The 23749-nt window shown below is 39.7% G+C and overlaps 2 protein-coding genes across 3 annotated transcripts in view; one reads left to right on the forward strand and one right to left on the reverse strand.

Annotated features, from left to right (window-relative positions):
- LOC139454131 (charged multivesicular body protein 1a-like) overlaps window positions 1-7195 on the forward strand; it is a 24986-nt gene extending 17791 nt beyond the window's left edge. For both annotated transcript variants that reach the window (XM_071235655.1, XM_071235654.1), the window contains exons 6-8: window positions 667-726; window positions 2312-2505; window positions 4824-7195. In XM_071235655.1, the coding sequence (XP_071091756.1) occupies window positions 667-726; window positions 2312-2505; window positions 4824-4845 (276 nt within the window). In that variant the 3' untranslated portion in view covers window positions 4846-7195. The remainder of the gene's footprint in view (window positions 1-666; window positions 727-2311; window positions 2506-4823) is intronic.
- Window positions 7196-7887: 692 nt separating this feature from the next.
- LOC139454132 (piezo-type mechanosensitive ion channel component 2-like) overlaps window positions 7888-23749 on the reverse strand; it is a 118937-nt gene continuing 103075 nt past the window's right edge. The window contains exons 42-50 of the mRNA XM_071235656.1: window positions 23417-23583; window positions 22746-22904; window positions 22185-22332; window positions 20923-21201; window positions 20407-20576; window positions 19535-19648; window positions 19086-19165; window positions 18563-18788; window positions 7888-11396 (exon numbers count right to left, since the gene is read on the reverse strand). Of these exons, the coding sequence (XP_071091757.1) occupies window positions 11135-11396; window positions 18563-18788; window positions 19086-19165; window positions 19535-19648; window positions 20407-20576; window positions 20923-21201; window positions 22185-22332; window positions 22746-22904; window positions 23417-23583 (1605 nt within the window). The 3' untranslated portion in view covers window positions 7888-11134. The remainder of the gene's footprint in view (window positions 11397-18562; window positions 18789-19085; window positions 19166-19534; window positions 19649-20406; window positions 20577-20922; window positions 21202-22184; window positions 22333-22745; window positions 22905-23416; window positions 23584-23749) is intronic.

Genomic DNA, 23749 nt, shown 5'->3' on the forward strand with positions numbered 1-23749 from the left:
TTAAATTGAATTATATGATAACAAGATGAATAATTACTCTTGATGAAGTCAATGTGCAATAAAATGGACCCTCAGGCCAACTCGCACCCTCAGACCCCACCCCTTCGGGAGTCTGACGGCCCCAGTGGCCCTCAGGTCCTTGTCACGAGGGGCGGTCGGGTAGCCTAGTGGTTAAAGCGTTCGCTCGTCACTCCGAAGACCCGGGTTCGATTCCCGACATGGGTACAATGTGTTAAGCCCATTTCTGGTGTCTCCCGCCATGATATTGCTGGAATATTGCTGAATGCGGCGTAAAATCAAACTCACTCACTCACTCACTCACCTTGTCACGAGTAATAATTTGTACACTTTTATTGTGGAACCTAGCTTGTATGATGAAAATAGTTAGGGTCTTTGTTTCAGTTGACAGTAAGTCGTTGTGAATACCGGTACATTTGTTGATGGATATACTTCCCCAGGGTCAACATGTGTTTGTATGTAACCATGGTAACAATTGCAGTGTTGATGTTGAGAATTCATGCTACAGATGAAGATTGTCACATGGGTGTTTGCAGCAACAATTGTTTATAGAATCATGCTGTGATGTTCAGAACTTGTATTACCATGGTAATGTGGTAGAATATTATTTTATATAATAGAATTATATATAATTTTTTGTGTCACCAGGTGGAGCAGATTATGGAGAAGTTCGAAAAGCAGTTTGAGGATTTGGATGTCAGAAGCGCGGTAAGTCAACCCAGAGTTATCTCCCTTAGAACACTGACCGCCATCTATGCTGTCTCATGTGGATGAGATGAGAGATAGATTATGACTCAAGAGGCTGGTGGTAGTCTGGGTCTGTGACCAATCTCATCATAAGATCTGAGGACACAGACATAGGGGGTCGAGTCAGGTAAACCCTCATCAAACTTTGAGCACCCAGGCTAAGTGATGGATGCATGGGTTCTGGAGCCAGTCAGATGTCAGCTTCCTTAAACCATTTTGCTTTTTCTCTTTACCTCCTTGATTCATAAATTTTGATCTTAATTAAAGAAACAACCCACCTGACATTTCTTCCATGGTCCTCTCTTTTGAGAAGATGCCTTGGCACTCAAGAAATGACAGGTATACAATATCTAGAAAAACATATTGTTGTGACCTTTATGAGTTACAGGCCAATAAGTTCCTTTATGAGTTACAGAAATCAGATATGCTGGTCTAAATGTTTTGCTCATTCATTCCAAGAATTTAGAGGCCTTGACGCTGACTGACTGATTAGAACAATCAGCTGACGTGACCTTCTGTGGAGGTGGTATCGTCAGGCCTTCACGCAGAGAGGGGTTGTTTTGGAGTAAAAAAATCAGAATTGATTGAGATTGGCTCTGTGACTTCATGTTATTACTTGCCCGTGAAGAGATCACCCGTTTAATAAACATGCAGCTGTATTACACATTGTTTAATACCAGAACGCGTGCTTAAGTGCTTTGGCACACGTTCCACGAACAGATATTGAAAGCTCTCAACATCCCTTGGCTTATTCAACGACATTGCGTGTGGAGATGATAGATCACTGAGAGGAGCTCATGCACACTCGATGACCCCTGCAACCTTGTTGTTAGACTGACGTCACATGCCATTGTTTCGCCGATGGATCTTGCAACAAAATTCCACAAATTACGTCATCAGTATTGTGACGTGATTGTAAACTTTGAGGTGCAAGGCCCCATTCCGCGATCGTATTGTGGCGCAATGACAGTCGTTGGTCTAAGTCTAAGTGAGTTGCGATAACCTTAACGCTACGATAATTTTGTGGAACGGAAGCCTGAATTCTAAAGGTGCACCGTTGTATGGTATTAAATTCATACGTTTCAACTTTTGACGTGTTTGAAGTATTATTTTGTTAAACTCAATTGGATAATGCCGTGGTTCGTGTAGGTGTCAGCCTATTCATACTCAACAGTATAATTCTAAAACATTATAAATGTCAAGTAATAAATAAAATACTAAACTCACTCCTGTGTAACACCAATTTTATGAAACTAGTGAATAGTTGTGGTATCTGACGAGCGAAAGCTCGTCAGATACCAGAACTATTCACTCGTTTCATGAATTTGGTATTACACGGGAGCTCATTTTGTATTCTTTATTTATCATACCCTGAGAGTGGGGAGTGTTACTCATAATATCAATCACTGGTTGCTCTGGCCCCTTCTCGATTTCTTTTTCGTCAAGTTGTGGTTGGAATATTGCTGACTGCAAAGTCACACAACTCACTCATTTAATATAGTAGTAACCCAGTTAACATCAACATTTTGCTTTTCCCCTCACCCAGACTCTGGAGAACTCGATGGGCAATGCGATGACCTTGTCAACTCCCGAGGACCAGGTCACATCTCTCATCCAGCAGGTGGCCGAGGAAAACGGTCTCGAGATGGTCGACCAGCTGAAGGACCTCAACCCAACCACAGCTTCCGTCAAGTCCGGGGCCTCTGTGGAACAGAGCAAAGAGGACGATCTCTCAAGAAGGTTGGTCAAGAGGGCCTTGAATATTTGGCATTATAATGACCTTGTATGTATTTACAGGAAGACCTGTTACTGACCCTTCATCAATCCTGTGGTCAGAATAAGTCCTTGTAGCCAGCTGACATGGGATTGGCTGGTCAGGCTCTGTGACTGGGGTGATAGCGTGTCTTCATGCCCCTATGGTGTGGATCGGTGCTTCCAGTTACTAGCTCTGTAACTGGGGTGATAGGGTGTCTTCACGTGCCCCTATGGTGTGGATCGGTGCTTCCAGTTACTGACTCTGTGACTGGGGTGATAGCGTGTCTTCATGCCCCTATGGTTTGGACCACTACTTCCAGTTACTGGTTCTGTGACTGGGGTGATAGTGTGTCTTCATGCCCCTATGGTGTGGATCGCTGCTTCCAGTTACTGACTCTGTGACTGGGGTGATAGTGTGTCTTCATGCCCCTATGGTTTAGACCACTACTTCCAGTTACTGACTCTGTGACTGGGGTGATAGTGTGTCTTCATGTGCCCCTATGGTTTAGACCACTACTTCCAGTTACTGACTCTGTGACTGGGGTGATAGTGTGTCTTCATGCCCCTATGGTTTGGACCACTACTTCCAGTTACTGACTCTGTGACTGGGGTGATAGTGTGTCTTCATGTGCCCCTATGGTTTAGACCACTACTTCCAGTTACTGACTCTGTGACTGGGGTGATAGCGTGTCTTCATGCCCCTATGGTGTGGATCGGTGCTTCCAGTTACTGGTTCTGTGACTGGGGTGATAGCGTGTCTTCATGCCCCTATGGTGTGGATCGCTGCTTCCAGTTACTGGTTCTGTGACTGGGGTGATAGTGTGTCTTCATGCCCCTATGGTGTGGATCGCTGCTTCCAGTTACTGACTCTGTGACTGGGGTGATAGCGTGTCTTCATGCCCCTATGGTGTGGATCGCTGCTTCCAGTTACTGGTTCTGTGACTGGGGTGATAGTGTGTCTTCATGCCCCTATGGTGTGGATCGCTGCTTCCAGTTACTGACTTTGTGACTGGGGTGATAGCGATTCTTCATGCCCCTATGGTGTGGATCGCTGCTTCCAGTTACTGACTCTGTGACTGGGGTGATAGTGTGTCTTCATGCCCCTATGGTTTGGACCACTACTTCCAGTTACTGACTCTGTGACTGGGGTGATAGTGTGTCTTCATGCCCCTATGCTGTGGATCGCTGCTTCCAGTTACTGGTTCTGTGACTGGGGTGATAGCGTGTCTTCATGCCCCTATGGTGTGGATCGCTGCTTCCAGTTACTGACTCTGTGACTGGGGTGATAGTGTGTCTTCATGTCCCTATGGTGTGGATCGGTGTGGAACAAGCACATATCTACCCATCGTCATCTTGTTTTCATGGAGACAGGGGTTGGGAAGCCATTGAGTCCTAGGCTTCACTCAGCGAGCCAATATTAACCCTAGGACTGTCAGAACTATGTTAAGGTGTAAGTTTTGCGGCATATATAGCGCTAAGACCATGTCCCACAAGATAATCTTAGTGCCAAAATCAGTTGAGACAAGAAGTCACTGACAGTACCGAGATGGGTGTCATTGCTTTAAATCAACTGCTGTGACCGTGACCAACAGCTAATGCCATGCAACATCCAATGATGTTACAAATGATTGTTTATGGAGGTATAAACGTTAAAACAAGTGTGCACACTATATGTAAATCGTCTATCATATTTATAACGTTGATACCTCCATAAACACAAATCATATTGAACTCACTCCTCATAAATAAACAAGACAACAATAACAACTTCACAGACTGCTTACTTATCGTTAACATACAAACCTGTAGACAATGAAAGGAAATCAGTGACATCGTCCAGCACAATATTGTAACATGACATTATTGTAAGTCTGCTAGTTGGTGTGGCCTAACGTTTTTTAGGTCTATCAAACAAAATGCTTGATTAGTCAATCATATTCAAAGGAATCACAAGGACCTGTGAAGATTGGGGGTAGAATGGGTCTTCAGCAACCCATGCTTGCCGTAAAAGGCGGCTATGCTTGTCATAAAAGGCGACTAACGGGATCGGGTCGTCAGACTCGCTGACTTGGTTGATGCATGTCATCGTATCCCAATTGCGTGGATCAATGCTCATGGTATTAATCACTGGATTGTCTGGTCCAGACTCGATTATTTACAGACCGCTGTCACAGCTGGAATATTGCTGAGTGTGGCGTTAAACAACAAACCAACCAAGGAATCACATGCCATTTATTTATCATAACATATAAGTAGCTTTCGCTTGATTCAAGTTCATTACTGTTCACTATTTCTACTTCCAGGTTGCAGGCACTGCGGAACTGATCCTGTCACTCTACTCTGTATATATTGAAGTCCATGTTTTCTCCTCGTCTTCTCAGCAACGTCACCATCATAACTGCAATGTGGTTTATCTCGTCAACAATCAACTTCTCATGGCAGTTTTCTTCAGCAGAGCTGTGTCTAGATTACTTGATAGGGAGTCTTGCATGATCTAAATATCATTAATGTCTTTCCCAGTGCATACTTTCATGTTTGGGTTAAACTTGTAAAAACGTGAAGTGTATTTCCTCTATATACTCGAAATGATAAATATTTGTTGTGTTGAAGATAGTATATACATGGTATATGTATTATATTTTTTGTTTAATTTCCAACTTTTATGTATAAAGAGTATGTTGTTAATGATGTTACTATTACAGCCTTTCACTGACAAATGGCTAGATGACCTCTGTGCCTGGTACACATTGTTTTCGGAGAAATATTTCATGTTTTAAACTATGCTGAAGAAAAGAACTTTCATTTTGAAATTATGCACATATTAGACAGTTTTATTGCTAAACCATCATTGAATATTTGCAGTATTTTCCTTTGTATTGTGATACTGTCACTTCATGACAATAAATGGTCCCTAGTTTGGAGTAGGGGCAGTTATCTCCCTTTTACCGTGCATTTCACCCATGAATATTTATCAAGTTACTGTTACTGTGAACGCAATCATGTTTGAACATCATTCTTGTTGCTATTGCTTATACATTTTCTTTGAATTTTTTTCTTCATATTTTCAGTCAATATGTAAGTGAAATCTCAAGATGTCAAGTTCTGTGTTACTTCAGTGTAGTAAAATTAATTTTCATTATTATGCATAGCGTTTTCCTCAGTTCTGTGGGGAGTTGATCGTACATGTTCCTCTCTGCAAACATCAGTACACCAACACCTGGTGCAAGGCACTTTTAGGGGACAGATTTATGATGTTTGTTAGTTTATACCAGTAGAGTAACAATGTCATGGTTTTGCAAAAATATTCTCTTGTGCTACCTTTGTATATGGATGTTCAAACCCGATGCCTAACTGTAGGATTTACTCGTTTTGTGCACCATATCTGATGATGATTCACTAACAGAAAAACGTCCATGTTAATTTTCCCGTGCCATTGGAGTGGCAGTTGCAGCAAAAGGCTTTCTTCTTGGTTTGTTCAGTTAAATTTTAAACAGACAAAAAGTTTGGGAGTTAAATAGTTTGAAAAGAATCATGTAGGAAAGGTTGGAACAAAGTTAACATATTTAGTACTCCTTGTTCACAAGTACTTTGTCACAGTGGGAGAAATGTGTCAGTAAAACGGAAAACTGCTGAAAGTGTTGAATTTAGATGATTCACTAAAGTCAGATTTTGAACATTAGTATTGTGGTAAAAAGGTATCTTGGATATCTTTCACTTGATTCACTAATGTAGGGTTGGGGGTTAAGGATATGACTGGCCAGTGGTCTGGGAGGGCTCACCAGCATTATTATGTTTTGAACAGCATGAACAGTTTTATTATGTATTATCTCCCCTTTAGTGTGATGATGGTTGCAGTGGCGCCTTTTCCAGGAGTTTTTCATTTGAAACAAGTAAAGTACGGGTGGCCCAGTCGTCTAAGGCGCCGCGATTCGCTGTGCAGAGTTGCGTCCCTTGGGCACACCAGAGACCTATGATTGTGGGTTCGAATCCCGGTTCGCCCCGGTTTCTGGGTTTGTCAGCACTATACCTGAGCTCGTGGTTTTCACAGAAGTGGTAAACATTAGAGACCTGCATCACTTCGTGCTTTCCTCCCACATTAAGCTGACACACAGTGATATAACTGGAATACTGTTAAAAGCGGCGTTAAACCAAACTCACTCACTCACATACATACATACATACAAGGTAGTGTAGTTTCAGTTCTTCAGCTTTATCAGAATCATGAATAGACTTGTTTTAAAGAGAATTGTGTTATGGTGTTGCCACACTGGTATATATGTCTGTATTTAAGTTGTTTTCCGAACAAGTCCTTTAGATAAGTTAGATGAACAAGAGTTCTCACTTCATCAAGGGTCGACTATTGTTGTCCCTTCCATGACTGGACAAATGAAGGCCCCAACTAGTACCAGTGGTGTGGCAATTTGTTGATCAATGTACATAGATATACATAACAGTGTTCCAAGTGCTTTGTTGTACATAGACATGCCATCATCTACACGTGTGATTTGTATATTCATGATGCTATGTGTTTATGTTGTGAACTTTGTAATACTTTTTAGGGTTGAATGATTTTTTTATGGGTAAACTGTCATTGATTTAAGACAAACAAAGAATTCTATAAACATCTTGAAAAGACGAACTTAAATTAATTTTTATTAAGAAGTGAAGAAATGAATGTGATTAATAAATTTTGAAATGAAATTAAGTTCTTATTTATTTGTGTATTTCATGGTGGTAACTCTGTTGTTTTGTTTGTTAACGCCACACTCAGCAATATTCCAGGTTTGTCAGCACCTTGCTCATGGGTTTCACCAAAGTGGTCAAAGTCTGATACATGCATCTCTTTGGACTTTCATCCAAAAGTAAGCGGACATGCTGTGATATACCATATTCAACGTAATAAGCCCAGGGCGCTCTCAAAATTAGAAATAGGCGGCTCTTATTAGATTATTATTTTGGTGGAAAAAAACAGAGTTGAAAGATAAATTTCGTGAATTATGCAGACAGCCTGAAATGTTTATATATGACATATATTTTTCCAGAATTTAATTGCCCATAATTAAGGGTTCATGTAGCACACGAGTGCGTATTATACACAAATAAATAAGTCTTGTGTATATTGATCGGAAGGGTGCTAATTCTGATTGTTCACTAGCCAATATATTAGCAAATATCACCGTGGTTGCTTATTAGAGCGGGGCACTTATTACGTCGAATACGGTAACTGGAATACTGTGAATCAGGTCAAGGTTAAGGTTGAATTTGAACAAATCACAAAAAAGACTAATCTGGCTTCACGTGGGTCCATGGAACATATCTATGTTGACAAACCCTTGATCTGGCAAATAAACAAGAAAACATGGCTGAACATTTGCTACAAACACTTTATTTCTACAATCCCCTTGTACCACCTCTACAGCTGCCTGCCTCACAAAGGGACATTACAATCAAAGCGGTCACACATTCGTCAGACTAATGCCTATCTATCAGCATGGTTTGAGCAAGGGCATAGAAATCATGGACATGACAGGTGTATTGCAACATGGCACCAGTAGTGAAAGGACCATAATTAACATTATACATAGGCCTGTATTCATCAAGAACCAGCAAATCTTAAGATTATTCTCATAATTCGGGATTTCTTTATAGAAACTGTCAACATTAACAATCTACCTACACGTACTGTTCACAACATCATCGTGGCAGGCAGTGTGGAAGCACTCATTGGTCAAAATGCCCAAATCTTTCACAAAACAAGCTATGCACATACTAGTCCTAGCCAACACATTTCTGGAAGAATAAATACTTTTATAAATCAAAGAAATAATTTTGATCATTTTGCCTTAAATTATATGTGTTACAACACAATGGTTTTGATCATGTTTAGAATTAAAGACAATACATGAACTATTAACATGACATTCAACAGTGGCCTCTGCCTGATTAACCCTTTCTACCACGCAATATAAGTAAAAGATAGTAAAGCACTTAGTTCAGAAAATAAGGCATTTGTCCCCAATATTACAAAACAGCAGCATTGCTATCACAACCTAAGCCATTTGCATCATGCTTCTCTACAAAGGTGATTTTAAATATTTATACACCTACAAGTGACAAAATCCTTTACACCGATGCACCAACCTAACAAGCTTTCATAATCAGATGCATTCTGGGTATTTATTCAGAACAGCATGTGATAAGCACTCACATTAGCTTTCATAATTACTATTTATTTTCAAAACAAAGCATGTAAACATTGATCTCAATACCCTGAGGTGATAATAATTAATATAATATGATATGATGGATAACTTACCTGATGTTACAAAATGCTTAGGTGTCGTGAGTACTACATTATGTCTAGTTTGCTGTATATTGGATATATTAAAGTAGACAGCTGGTATTGCCTTGTGCATTGGTAAAGGTATGAAATAATCAAGGGATTCTATATTGCTTACTGTTGTATCGCAACTGCATTCATTCACAGGGATGGATATTCAAGATATCGTCAGGTGGATATCATATCCTGTGTTCACCCTGTGTTGAACAAGTCAGTTTTGCACTTTGTGTTTATGTTTATATTATATGAAGCACTTGGGGTCGAATAAATATTTAGCACTAGCATTAATAAATCCTTGTAACACAGGGGTACACATTTATATAGGTAACACAATGTAACGATACGCAAATCAACACAATATAAATTGCCACGAAATACTGTTTTCAACTCAATGTATAGTACACGTCACCATGGAAACACATTTCTAACATCAAACAGCCCTAATTACTGATACATACAACAGAATTTTTAATTCATTGTATATACAGAAGTTCCACATCAATATTAGTTCAGTTACCTCCCAATAGAAAATATGGAAAATAACATACGACATATTAACACGTCACATTCACGATTTGTGCATAGCAAGGTAAAGTATTGAGGACTTATATAGCCAAATTAAGACATCTGAACTCTAATCGACAATTTTATTATACAAACAGAGACCATATACCGGTATATGGTCTCTGACAAAGATTGAAAGGAAGCAAAGATATTTAAGACATACATAGTTGTCTCCCCTCTGTGAAAATATGGGTAATATAGTTGAGCCCTGAGAGAAGTGTAGACGATAATCACATTGTATAACAGTTTCAGCACTGACAAAAACTCCACAATATGTGCAGGATGCAAAAGACGATGATGATGATTATGAGACTAGAATAATGAAATGAGAATAATATATACCGCTGAAACTGTGTGATAAATGCATGCATACAACATCACTACCCTTAGTTTATAATCTCATTAACCCAGATCTTTTACTCCAATATGATACATGTCTGCAGGAACATATGATGACACCTCCTTAGGATGTCTAATCAGGTGAACATTTTAATCATCCAATCAGCATCAAAAATTTCTAAATTCTCGGTATCAGTCAGCAACAAATTAGACAAGCATATATCTCATTTCCGTATCTTGAAAATGACTACAATCATGGAGTTCCAAATGCAAAAAAATAAAGCTGTCCTGGCATAGTGTTGTGGATACTGTCATTTCTGATCATCTACACCTGAAAGATAGCAGTAGAAAGGGTATATTTGTGTACTGTTTCTTTTGCTTAGAACAAAATTTCGGAATTGAGGTGGTAAACCTGGATCAAGAACCCATGCATTCTTATCTAAATTGACAAAGTCCACTCAGGGTTCACCTGACTCAAACTCTTTTGTAGGTGTCCTCAGATCTTCATGCAGAAGATAATGTATCAGAGAGAAAGATCAGATTGTAATGAGATTGGAAAAGACAGCTTGTTAACTTTACCAAGGTCAGTAATTGCACCATTTGTGTCTCAAAATGTACAATATTTCAAATGTTTTATACATCTTGTGTCAGTGTTTATATAAACGAACTGACTTGTAACCTTTTACTTGTGTTCCAGTCAAGGCTCCATAAACATTTTAGTTTACACTTCTCCATGACCTGCGGCAACAGAATACACTCAAGCACCATTTTGAGATCATGTGCATCCCTACACAAATGTCACCAACTAGTTAGAAATCATTCTTGTAAATAATCATTTTAGCGACTGTTCACAATTAACAATCAAATAACTGATATCATATTCATAATAATTGTCAAGTATTTACCTTCATAATCAGGATTATGTATAATCATTTTAGCGACTGTTCACAATTAACAATCAAATAACTGATATCATACTCATAATAATTGTCAAGTATTTACCTTCATAATCAGGATTATGTATAATCATTTTAGCAACTGTTCACAGTTAACAATCAAATAACTGATATCATACTCATAATAATTGTCAAGTATTTACCTTCATAATCAGGATTATGTAAACAGGGAACCATTCTTTCCTGGTTTTGTGTAAGCAGTAAACATTAACTTTGAGGCTACCTCAAGTTACTTCATCCCTTATTTTCAAGGACTGAATCCCTATGAATTCCACATTATTTTTAACAACTTTAAAACACAACTTCAAATTTCATCTATAAAAACAAATGTATCTTGAAAACTAGTTAATGTTTGGAAATCTTTCATTGGACTATTCAACAAGTGTAGAGACAACACACATTTATTACACAGCCCTTAATCCTCCTTGATCTTCCGCTTCGTCCACTTAATGAGCGTCTCCGGGGAGCGGTACAAGAAGAGAAGCTTGGAGAAGAGATCCTCCTCGAGGAGATAGTCGCGACTCTCCCTCACCATGTAAATGTCCAGACATAGATGGAGGACATTGTCCACATTCGGAAGCTCCTCGAACATGATGCGGTACGACGACCCCGTGAAAAATGTCACTCTAAAAAAGCGGCCAATGACTAACACCAACGACACATACAGACCAATGATGCTGTAAGGAAAAGAATTAAAACATCATTAGAACAGATTGTGGTTTGAGTTGCAGTGTACCGACTTACCCAGTGATTGCAGCAGCAAAGTTATCAGAATCTTACAATCATCACGGATACAATGAGCAAGTGAAGCAATGCCATATCAGTTAATAATCAATTGTGCACTTAGTTTCACATAATACAGACATATTATTATCCCAAGTTTTACAGATGCCATACTTACCCTGAAAGGAAAATAAACACACTCAAACCAATCAGATCAAACAAACACCTTAAAAATCTAGCTAATCAACATTTATCAAAACGTTTACCCTCTTGGAGAATACAAACTGATGAAATTGTACACATGGCAAAGTGAGTTATCTCCCCTTAATTTTCATCATACCACAACAGTGTATACTTCAGTTAAACTGAAATTTAACCTCTACATATGTATACCAAAATCCTGAATGCCATCATGTTATACTGACATTTCAACAAATTTTAACCTTTAATCACTTGTATGATGTGAGTAAGGTTTGATAGTGTCACAGCTGTACCAGTGTAATTTCATCAGTTGTGACGTAAGTTCTACATGTGCTACGGTATGTAAAAAGGTAAGAAACTGTACAGCTGACAACATAGTTAATACATGTATGTACATGTACAATACAACATGTATACATTGATGGCTAAGAAAATAATCTTATAGTTGTCATCACAACTTTATTGAGTATTCAATCTCATTAAAATCACATCTAAGTCCTCGCTGCTGCTAAACAAAGATCTGAGCACATCCCATTACGGGTCACGTCAGAACGACCTTTCACAAACTTTGACCGACCACTGAAATGACTAACAAGAAGTCGATATCAGCCAATTAGGAAGCAGCTTTCTCGAGCTTTACGGCACTCGTTTCAACCTGGTGACTTCGATTTCAGACTGTGCTTGAAAAATATGTTGACACAGTTCTTGATTAAAATTTTGAAAAATTAACAAACGAACATTCCGGAAGGTCTCATATATGGTTGAGATTGTATGGCAGTGCTTTCCACGTACTGTGCAACACCTCCTCCGTTCAAATGTTTACCCAACGGAAGTGAGAGATAGACCATAATTTTGACGGAATCTGTCGTACGGACTGTAACTGTCGTTCGGACTACCCGTGTAAACGTTTTCAAGGTTGTATGATCAGAAAACACATTCCGACTGTCACTTTCATGATCTGGTAAGCGACGCTGATTGGTTGGATGAAAGGTCGTTCTGATGTGACTCGTAATGGGATGTCCTCAGATCTTTGTTTAGCGACAGCGAGGACTAACATCTGATTTTAATGAGATTGATTGAGTATTTGGATACATAAGTGATCCTGTTTCACAACTTCTAACCAGGTAGTCTTGACCTAGGTTCATGACGCTGTCTGAGAGTCGTTACATTCTTACATGAAAAAATTAAATTTAATATCAATATTAGTTTAGTGAAAAGTAGTCAGCGTTAAAAGACACATTGAACTCAAATTAAATTACATTTCATAAATTTCTATTGCATGAAAATATTTGGAACTGTCTGATTTGAACTGTGAACCAGGATAACAGCAACAGCAGAGGATCTCATCATGAGGTCACAGTTTGAGATCTGGACAGGTTCGTTCTTGCACAAGCTTTAAGCCTATGAGAGATGAATACACTCCAGCAAAGTATACATAGCTGCGATGGACAAGTGTGCAATAATCTGTTAAACATAACACACAGCTTATTCAGTAATCCTCAATGTTATTTTGTCAACATTATTGCAAGAAGAAAACAAAGGGCTAAGGATGCAAGAGACTGTTTCTTAACTAACAACATTTTAACAGTATTTGTATAAATCAGAATCCATGTGAATTTCTGTATTTAACTTCATGCCAATTTAACATCTGAACAATTGGGTAAAATTAATTTTCAATCAGATATCTAGTTGAGGATTCTAATTTAAGCAAATACAATATTGTCTCCTTAGTAATATGATTTTGTAAAACTGATTCATCTGAAAAAGAACTTTACAAACAGTCAGTGACACTTTTATCCCCCTAATCTTCTTTCTTGTTTGGCTTGCGTGTCCACTTGATGGCGGTCTCGGGCGAGCGGTAGAAGAAAAGCAGCTTGGCAAACAGGTCCTCCTCCAAGACGAACTCCTTCATCTCGCGCACCAGGTAGATGTTGAGGCACAGTTGCAGGACCCGGTCTACGTACGGGTAGTGCAGGAACATGATGCTCTGGTATAGCCCCGTGGTGCTCAGACGCAGGATACGGCCGATCAACAGGATGAATGACACATACAGACCCATAATACTGAAAGAACAGACCAGGGGGTATAGGGCTTGAGGAGGAGTCGGGCACACAAGTGGGGGCATGTAGGGTTGGATGAGAACTGTGGTAAGGAGGACTGTCAGGCATCATGGGTCAATAAGGTGGGCATGTGTTAGTCTTGACTATAACATGTTAAAGTAGGCACAGTTGAATATTGACATCAAGTATTAGTAAGCAGGTGTTGCACTACAAAGTTTAGATAGGCATGTGTTAAAGCTTGGCAATATGTCACTTGAGAGTGGGCATGCGTTAAAGCTTGGCAATATGTTACTTGAGTAGGCATGTGTTAAAGCTTGGCAATATGTTACTTGAGTAGGCATGTGTTGACTTCAAAGTGATAAGTAGGTATGTGTTCATTGATAAAATACAAAGTGTTTCAATAGTCAATGTGTTGAATCTTAACATAGAAGGTGTTAATCAGGTATATGCATGTGTGAGTGAGTGAGTGAGTGAGTGAGTGAACTGTGGTTTCCGATGTAGTCAACTTTTACAGCTACACAAGGTGTTGCCTGCAGAATGTTACATCTTCCCTTACAACCAAGCAGATGTGAGCATCTACCCATTGGAGAAAACTACCCATCTGGAAACACTACCCATTTGCTCATCAGGGTACACTACCCATCTGCCCATCAGGGTACACTACCAATCTCCCCACCAGGGTACACTACCCATCTGCCCATCAGGGTACACTACCCATCTGCCCATCAGGGTACACTACCAATCTCCCCACCAGGGTACACTACCCATCTGCCCATCAGGGTACACTACCCATTTGCTCATCAGGGTACACTACCCCTCTGCCCATCAGGGTACACTACCCATCTGCCCATCAGGGTACACTACCCATCTGCCCATCAGGGTACACTACCCATCTGCCCATCAGGGTACACTACCAATCTCCCCACCAGGGTACACTACCCATCTGCCCATCAGGGTACACTACCCATCTGCCCATCAGGGTACACTACCCATCTGCCCATCAGGGTACACTACCAATCTCCCCACCAGGGTACACTACCCATCTGCCCATCAGGGTACACTACCCATCTGCCCATCAGGGTACACTACCCATCTGCCCATCAGGGTACACTACCAATCTCCCCACCAGGGTACACTACCCATCTGCCCATCAGGGTACACTACACATCTGCCCATCAGGGTACACTACACATCTGCTCAGATCCCCAGTGACTGACTGAATCTGCCTGGCAGTGTCAAGAAGGTGAATGAAGGACTGTGTCAAGGAGAAAATTCATAGTTAGGACTCTGATGGATCTTCAGAGAATTGTGATGGGGAATGTCCAGGTTTTGATTTCATGATGTGTATGCTACACAATGGTGCCTCACAAAGCCTCAGCACACATCTAATTTGCCAAACAGTAGGAGCAGAATAGGTGCCAGAAAGAAGGTGATGGCCAGCACACACAGTATCAAGATGCACAGTGTCAGGCATTTGGGCAGAAGGAGCTTAGCATGTCACATATACAATAGCAAGAAATCAGGTTACAAAGGCATTTGAAACCCTAAGTTCTTGTACCGGTAAGTCAAAAAGGCACATACATGCTTTGCAGACTCATAGTCTGCATAAAATTTTTCAGAGATTCCCAAGAAGCCAAGATGTTAGAACTTTCCTCCATGCTGATCAATTGGTAGTTAATTATAAATATCCCATGAATAGTCATTAGTGCAGCAACACATGACACTCTTCTACATATTAATTTGCATATTTATATACCAGGTCATTAAACCTGTATTCAACTAAAGTATGATAAATAAATGTTAACAAGTTTTTTGATTGGTTCAGGTTATTTTAAGATGAATATATCAATGGAATCACAGAATACCAGAGACTGAATTTCATTTGGAATCATCAAACATGTTACTGCACTAAACTGACAATACCAGTCTTTGCGATGAATGGCTGTCATGGCTGTCATTAGTATAGTGAGTAGTCACACTCGTTAGCTGGATTCGTTAGCACCCACAACACAGATTCATGCTCCACAATGCAAAGTCCTGCCAAAACAGCAACATTGCACAACATTGTTACACATTCTGTAGTGAAAATCTAAAAATGATTAAACACCTTGATAGTAAAACCCATTCTTTCTAAGATGAATACTTTTCCATGTTCAGATCTTGGTTATGCATTTAACTTCAATCTGAATAGATCAGTACATTAAGATGCCTCAGATTTGAAGGTTTGGACAGAGCTATACGCATGCAGCTTGATGTTTGAAGGGAGTAAGCTACTACCATATATCCTCGATTAAATGCCCAGGCGTATATTTATTTCAGACACTCTTTACCCCCAGCCTTTAATCACAAAGATGAGGGGAGAATTCTGTGTATATAAACTACCCAGCATTTAATACAGTCCCCAACATTTATTCAAGGTTTGGCATTTACTTGATGAATTACGGTAAAAGGTATTATTGGGCTTCTCAGTGTACTGGCTTCCATTCCAGCAGCATTGAATGATTTCAGACATGACAGACATGGAGGCATGTGTTTGCTCTGCTTTCAGAGGAGGTTGTAGCCATGGTAACGAGAGTTACATCAGGAACTCGGTTCGGGCACCATGACTACCATAACTAATAACTGATATGATACTTGTAATGCTACGACCACTTCATCTTGTCCTAGACATTGATTCTGATTTGATTCCTCGCTTTGTACTGATGTAAAGATACTTTGCAGTCAAATGTTTCTTGGAAGCCTTGTCAAAGTAAATTCAGAAACAACGCCTTCCCCACCATGCCTTCATGTCTGCCATACATTTACACAGATGAATCACTGCACACAACATGCATCGACCGTCAACATCAGCTCTCAACTTGTCTCTGTCAAGCTCAAAACACTAGTAGAACTGAACACATTTTGTACACCAAATGATGCATATTTTTAAATCAATCTTTTTCCACATTGGTGCCAGAGAACAAAATATCATATCAAAAATAGTGTTTGATAATGTTTTCAAGAGTTATTGAGTACAGGCTCTATATCTCTTGTTACCAGGTTTGTCCTACAAATTGACCTCAGTAGGGCCAATGATGACCACAAGAGGGGCACGGTATGCTCCCCCTTCTTGAACACCTGGTATCATCCCTATTTGATAGTGATACACTCATATGATATACCGTATTCGACGTAATAAGCGCCCCGCTCTAATAAGTACCCACGGTGATATTTGCTAATATATTGGCTAGTGAACAATCCAAATTAGCACCCTTCCAATTGATCAATGTACACAAGACTTATTTATTCGTGTTTAATATGCACTCATGTGTTATATGCACCCTTAATTATGGGCAACTAAATTCTGGAAAATATATCTGTCGTGTATGATATGCACAGACTTTTCTTTTGTATCATTTCAGGCTGTCAGCACAAACCACAAAATTTACGATCTTTCGACTATTTCACCCAAATTATATTCTAACAAGAGCCCCTATTTCTAATTTTGAGAGTGTCCTTGGGACTTATTACATCGAATATGGTAGCAGAGATTACTCATGAATATGGAAATGTTTTTGTCACTATATATTGATATGAATCCCTCTTCGCGCCAAAATTCCCTTGAGACAGAGATCAAGTTAAGAGCTTACACATCAGTGAGCTTAAGTACAAATCTCATGTTCATTGACAATGGCTGTCTATCACAGATTACAACACAGAAGTATTACATTAGTGTGTCATCAGACATAACAGTACCAGTGTTACAGATGCATCACTATCATCACACAAGGCAATAACAAAACATCAAGTTAAGGGTTTTGAGAAGCTAAGCATCGCAGGCAAAGCTGCAACAACTACAGCTATTATTACAACTACTACAAATACTACTACATGTACTACTACGTACACTACGCATCCTGCTATTGAAGCTAATGTGTTAGTTACTAGGCAACAGACAAAATTCATGAAGCTCAGGCAAGGATATATAGATTTATATCCCTTAAGTGAAATGGTAGGAAAACATGCCATGCATCCTAAAGGGCACACCATGCTGACAAATACATCCAGAGATTCTACACAGGAACACAACCAACATTTCCTTTTGAAGTTTAGTCCTACTTTATTATTTCTAAAAACTGCAAAATAAATAAAGGGCTGCAAACCATTTGATATTTTTCATAAATAACACCAGTTCCCCAAAATGGTTGAAATATAATAATTTGTCTCAGCTTTTACAGAACGAAAACGGTTGTTTTGAAAATTATATGTCTGGGGAGACCAACTGAAAACTTTAGGTCAAAGAGAAAAACTTCTGTTAGTGCTAAATGAAAAAAATCTCAATGAAAATATCCCAGTAGTAAACTCTGGATGTAACTCAGTCTTATTTAAAACACCCGTAAACTTGCTGCAGTATTGAGATGTTCTTCTCGATCAGTCCTTCAATTCAGTTATCACGACTCAAAATTGTAAAGTTGATTGTATTGCAACTGATTCAAATGTAAATTAAGTGCATGCCAACAAACATTGAAATCTCTTTTGCAGCAAGTTTTCTACAAAAAATTTTGACACACATCTAGGGCATACAAAAAATCCTTCTTGCAAGATGACAGCAATCATAATGTAATGAGACTGAAACACACTAGCTACACAACATCAAAACAGGGGTCATATCAAAAGCTTCAACATCTATTTCATGTGACTTTCACAAGTGAGATTAAGACATGGTCAAGAAACAATATATTATTCGTAAAACTGTTTATGATCTATAGCTAGAATCAATATTTTACAATGAATACTAAAAATTCAAATAATAGAAAAACGATAACCAGAATATCTTATGTTAACAGACATGTTTAAAGAAAAGCAGTGAAATGACTTACCCATATCCAGTGATAACTGAGAACCCTGCAGGTGCTTTTCTGTCATTGAAGGTGAAAATGGTGAGTTCATTCACTTTCTTAGTTTTCTTGGGGTCGTATTCTAGTATTTCATCCCCCTTAATAATCTCCTGAAGCTCCCACCATTGGATGAACTCGGACAACGACCCGGCGTCAGAGTCGCGGAACAAACCCAGCGATACGTTGCTCAATCCGACACCAAAGTCACCTAGGAAGACAACATTTGCATCATTAATGAAGAGTTGCTTCTATTCCCTTTACTAACAAACGAATCTACAAGGAAGAGTCTTGAAAGTCTCTATGTGATATAATATAGTTACTCATTTATCCTGAGAAATGTCTAAATGGATACTATCAACTTGTAACAAAGCAGCTGATCAGTTGTCTATATCTAAGGTATAGTCACAGTACAACATAGAGCTCAGCTCCGAGAACCCTCATGCATCTTGGGTGCAGCTCTCCAGTAAATCAATGAGGAAACAGTAAAGACAGTCACACCACCTACCATACAGCAGTGGTTTGATGCCTGTTGGTCGTCCCTCCAATGCAAGCCGCATAAATCTCGGGAATACATTAAATAGGTCCCTGGAAGTCGAAGAGCATAGTTTTAATTGAGAATAACTGGTGAGAATCTTCAAGAGTTCATACCGATTAAACATTACATCCATTTTCAATAAATATGCCATCATCAAAATCTTTGTATTTTAAAAAGTTGAAACAATTTCACATGAGAGAAAATATATGCAGATTATATTTTACATGTGCAGAATCCTATATGGATTATGCAGAATTTTTATTCTGCTGCAGCATCTGAAATGCACAGTACAATCAATGAAAATACCATTGCAAACCTTCGTTCATAATAATGCTAAATATGGATAGTCTATCCATCTTAAAAATTATATCCACAGAAAGCACATCTTTTTGTAAAAGCACAAAGATGGTCAAACTTACACTGTAGAATTGGATGTTCCGTTGATAATACCTATTAGCTGCGTCCTGACTGAATCGTCCAAGGACATGGTGAAGTCGTTGCTGATGCTGCCAGACTGGCTTCCAGTTGGCTCCCTGAAAAAACAGTAAAACAAGGAATGACATCACTAAGCCTGGTTATCTGAATACATCACTTGACACTAAGCCTGGTATCTGAATACATTGATACTAAACCTGGTTATCTGAATACATCACTTGACACTAAGCCTGGTATCTGAATACATTGATACTAAACCTGGTTATCTGAATACATCACTTGACACTAAGCCTGGTTATCTGAATACATCACTTGACACTAAGCCTGGTTATCTGAATACATCACTTGACACTAAACTTGGTTATCTGAATACATCACTTGACACTAAGCCTGGTTTTCTGAATACATCACTTGACACTAAGCATGGTTATCTGAATACATCACTTGACACTAAGCTTGGTTATCCAAATACATCACTTGACACTAAGCATGGTTATCTGAATACATCACTTGACACTAGGCATGGTTATCCAAATACATCACTTGACACTAAGCTTGGTTATCCAAATACATCATTTGACACAAAGCATGGTTATCCAAATACATCACTTGACACTAAGCTTGGTTATCCAAATACATCATTTGACACAAAGCATGGTTATCTAAATACATCACTTGACACTAAGCCTGGTTATATGATTACATCACTTGACACTAAGCCTGGATATCTGAACACCCGAGAAAGCCAATGAAGACGTCAGTTTACAACGGACCCAGTGTTTTTGATGATTACATCACTCTACAGTAATCCCCATCTACGGCTGTCATGTTCATGTAACCATGGTAACCGTCTCACCTGACAAAGCTGACGAAGAACTCCAGCTTCAAGTTCTTATTGGTCTGCAGAGATGTGACGAGGTCCGCCTGACTGGGGGGGCTGATGCCCCACAAGGATGTCGACTTGCCCACCAGTGTCACCTTGGTCACGTCAATGGCCTCATAGTTGGACAGGAAGCCCATGGCATTCTGGACACAGCAGGGAATGAAGCAGTCAACACATTGTGATACATACATACCTTAACCAGTGTATCATGTCTCCATTCTATAGCACATACCCTGAACAACAGATTCACTAGGGAAGTGACCTCACCAGCCCCCTCCCTCCTATCACTAATTTGATTACTAACACTCTCACTAACACCCAATCAAAATCGTTATCATCAATCAATATCATCTGGATGTGATTTTTGCATCAATCAACTTTCAAAATCGTCACCTGGTTCGGGCGAGCCCTTGTAATATAATAGACTATTATAAACCAACTTTCAGCTCAGAACAATGTTTTTTGGAGTACGAAGCATGGACCACCTACCCTGTCCTTGCTGTAGCGACTCTGCAGGATGTTAAACTGGGTGGGTGTCAGCTGTTCAATGTTTTGCTGTTGGGCGGTCATCTTGAAGATGGGCTGGTATCCTCCAAGTGTGATGGTGACGGTGGACTCGAAGGGTGGGTTCTGCTCGAACACAGTGTTAGCGAAGGAGAAGAGTACGAGTGGGAACCAGATGATGAAGATGATCACCAGCAGTAGCAGACCGCCCACCCCGTACTTGATGAGGGCCTTGCGCTTCTGGGCACGTGGGGTCGGGTATGTCTGAAACAGGGGGTCACATGGTACTGTGTACATTGATCCACATCAATACTTGTTTCTTTGAGAAATGATTACCATAATGCGGATGCTGACTTGATGTGGTTGTAAATCAGAGTTTCACTTAAAGTCCACTCCCTCAAGACTCACCACCAGGCAAGGCTCGATTTAAGGAACTTGATTTAATTTGCACCAGGTGTGTGCTGACATGAAAACCTACCAAAATTTACGCAAACATAGGCTGGTCTGCTGCCTGTGTCACACAATTAATCACAAATCACTATAAAACATAATAGGAACATGTGAACATAATCTTTAAGTACCCACTGTTTGATGACGTCAGGCCTCAGAAAGCATGACAAATTACGCTACATGAAGGTTAGAGGTATTGAGTGTTTTCAAAGATCGATGTGTGGACAAGCAAGGGTTAGTGAGATACAAATTTGAATTTTTTTTACATGCACTTGGTGCATGTAGACATAAATATTAGGTTGCATTTTAATAATAGGTTGCACTAAAACTAGCCCTTACTGATTAGTTCCATGTCTATTTGGTGCAACTTTAACAGACAGTTTCAGACTGCTTCCCAATATTCTAATCAGAGTTGGCTACACTGGGCAAGAATTTGTTGAAATAGCATCCAAAACGATGATCAACAAAATACACCATGGAAGCAAAACTGCTCTTTGAGATGATGTCTTGCACAGACAAGCAATGAGTGAGTGAGTAAATGTAGTTTAACGCTGAAGTCAGCAACATCCCATCAACATCGCAGTGGCCTGTAAATAATAGAGTCAGGGCCAGGCAACCAGGGGTCGGTAGCATAAACAACGATCATCATTGGGCACACTAGCCACCCAATCAACATTTTAATAATCGTTTCTATAATAAACATGGGGTATTGGGGACTAACACTCCAGAATTTCGGGGGGACAAACAATGCCCAACAGAGAGAATCTGTCTATGGTGATCTGAGTGTAGGGACCTACCGCCTCTGCTCTCCTCCAGCACTTGAGGACGAAGATGTTGGCGTAGATGTCCTCCATCTGCAGCCAGGAGCCGATGGCCAGCGTGGTGTCAGTCCAGATCCAGTCCATCAGGGCCCTCAGCTCCAGCAGGAACGGAATGGCCAGGAAACTAGGAAAACCAAAGCAGAGTTTCATTTTCTTCAATCCGATTACAGAGGAGTATTATTGATGAATGGAAACAGCCTATCCACCTTAAACAGAACTTCAAGCTGTTGCGAGGGATAAATATTTTGGGAATCTTCTATGAGTCTTGGGGTATAGTACACATTAAAACAAGACTTTTTAAACAGAATACTTTATTCTAAAACGACAATCAGACTGATCAAATCTCAATTACCTATCTTCGATGTACTATCTACATATCACTATAATAAGAAATACTTCTTACCACATATATAATACATTTGAAACCTCATAAATGTTTGTTTAACTCCTAGCTGTATCAACCATAATTTACATCAATATTTGACTTCCATGACAACAGGTTTCAGAATGAAGTCTATATGAACATGATGAACATACCCCTTGAAGAGGAACAGGTTGAGGTAGTTGTACTTCTTGGTGAGGAAGTTGCCAAGGATTCTGGTGGGGTAGCCACATCGGATCTGGTACGCAGACAACCCGAAGTAGATACACTTGATAAAGTACCACAGCAGAGCTGGGATGTTATTGTTGAAACTCCTGTAAGGCAGAAATACCAGATGACTTTCATAAACACAATTCGTTACAATGTTCCTCAGGCTGAATAGAGATTTGGTTGGTTGTTTGGTTTGTTGTTTAACGCCGCACTCAGAAATATTCCAGCTATATGACAGCGGTCTGTAAATAATCGAGTCTGGACAATCCAGTGATTGCCATCATGAGCATCGATATATGCAATTGGGATCAATAACATGCATCAGCCGAGTCAGCGAGCCTGACCACTAGATCCAGTTAGTCGCCTCTTACAACAAGCATATAGTCGCCTTTTACTGCAAGCATGAGTTGCTGAGCTGAATAGAGAAACAGCCAACTGGTTCCAGCTCTTCTAAGCTGATGTATACTTTTGAAAAGAAAACGTTCGGGATAAAGGTAGTATTGACTAGCAAAACATATCATGAAAGATGACTCACAACAATATATATATATAAAGGAAATGCATTCTGGGTTACTTCCCCTTGTCAACATGTCAAAGTCAAATGACCAGTACTGACCTATCAGTGACAGCCGGTAGCACGAAGAACATCCAGATGTGGATAAGGATCACCAGGATGATCTGGAAAATGAACTTGCCCAGGACGTTCTTCCTCAGGAACAGAGCACGGTCGATGATGATGAGAGCAAACTGGCAGACCAACATCACCAGGAAGGGAACAGGCACCTGTAACACAGGGCAACCATACAAGCATGCTGCATTGGGGTGTTACAGGTGTTCCAGATTGTACTGATATTTTTTTACAAGTCTACTAATTTCTAAACCTGTGAGTACTTCTTTGTACAATTTATTGTTGTCACAGCCCCTTAACTAACAAAATAGTAATAGATTA

The sequence above is a fragment of the Haliotis cracherodii genome, unplaced genomic scaffold (genome assembly GCF_022045235.1).
Source record: "Haliotis cracherodii isolate W230 unplaced genomic scaffold, xgHalCrac1.p SCAF_10, whole genome shotgun sequence".
In the NCBI taxonomy this organism is placed as follows: Eukaryota; Metazoa; Mollusca; class Gastropoda; order Lepetellida; family Haliotidae; genus Haliotis; species Haliotis cracherodii.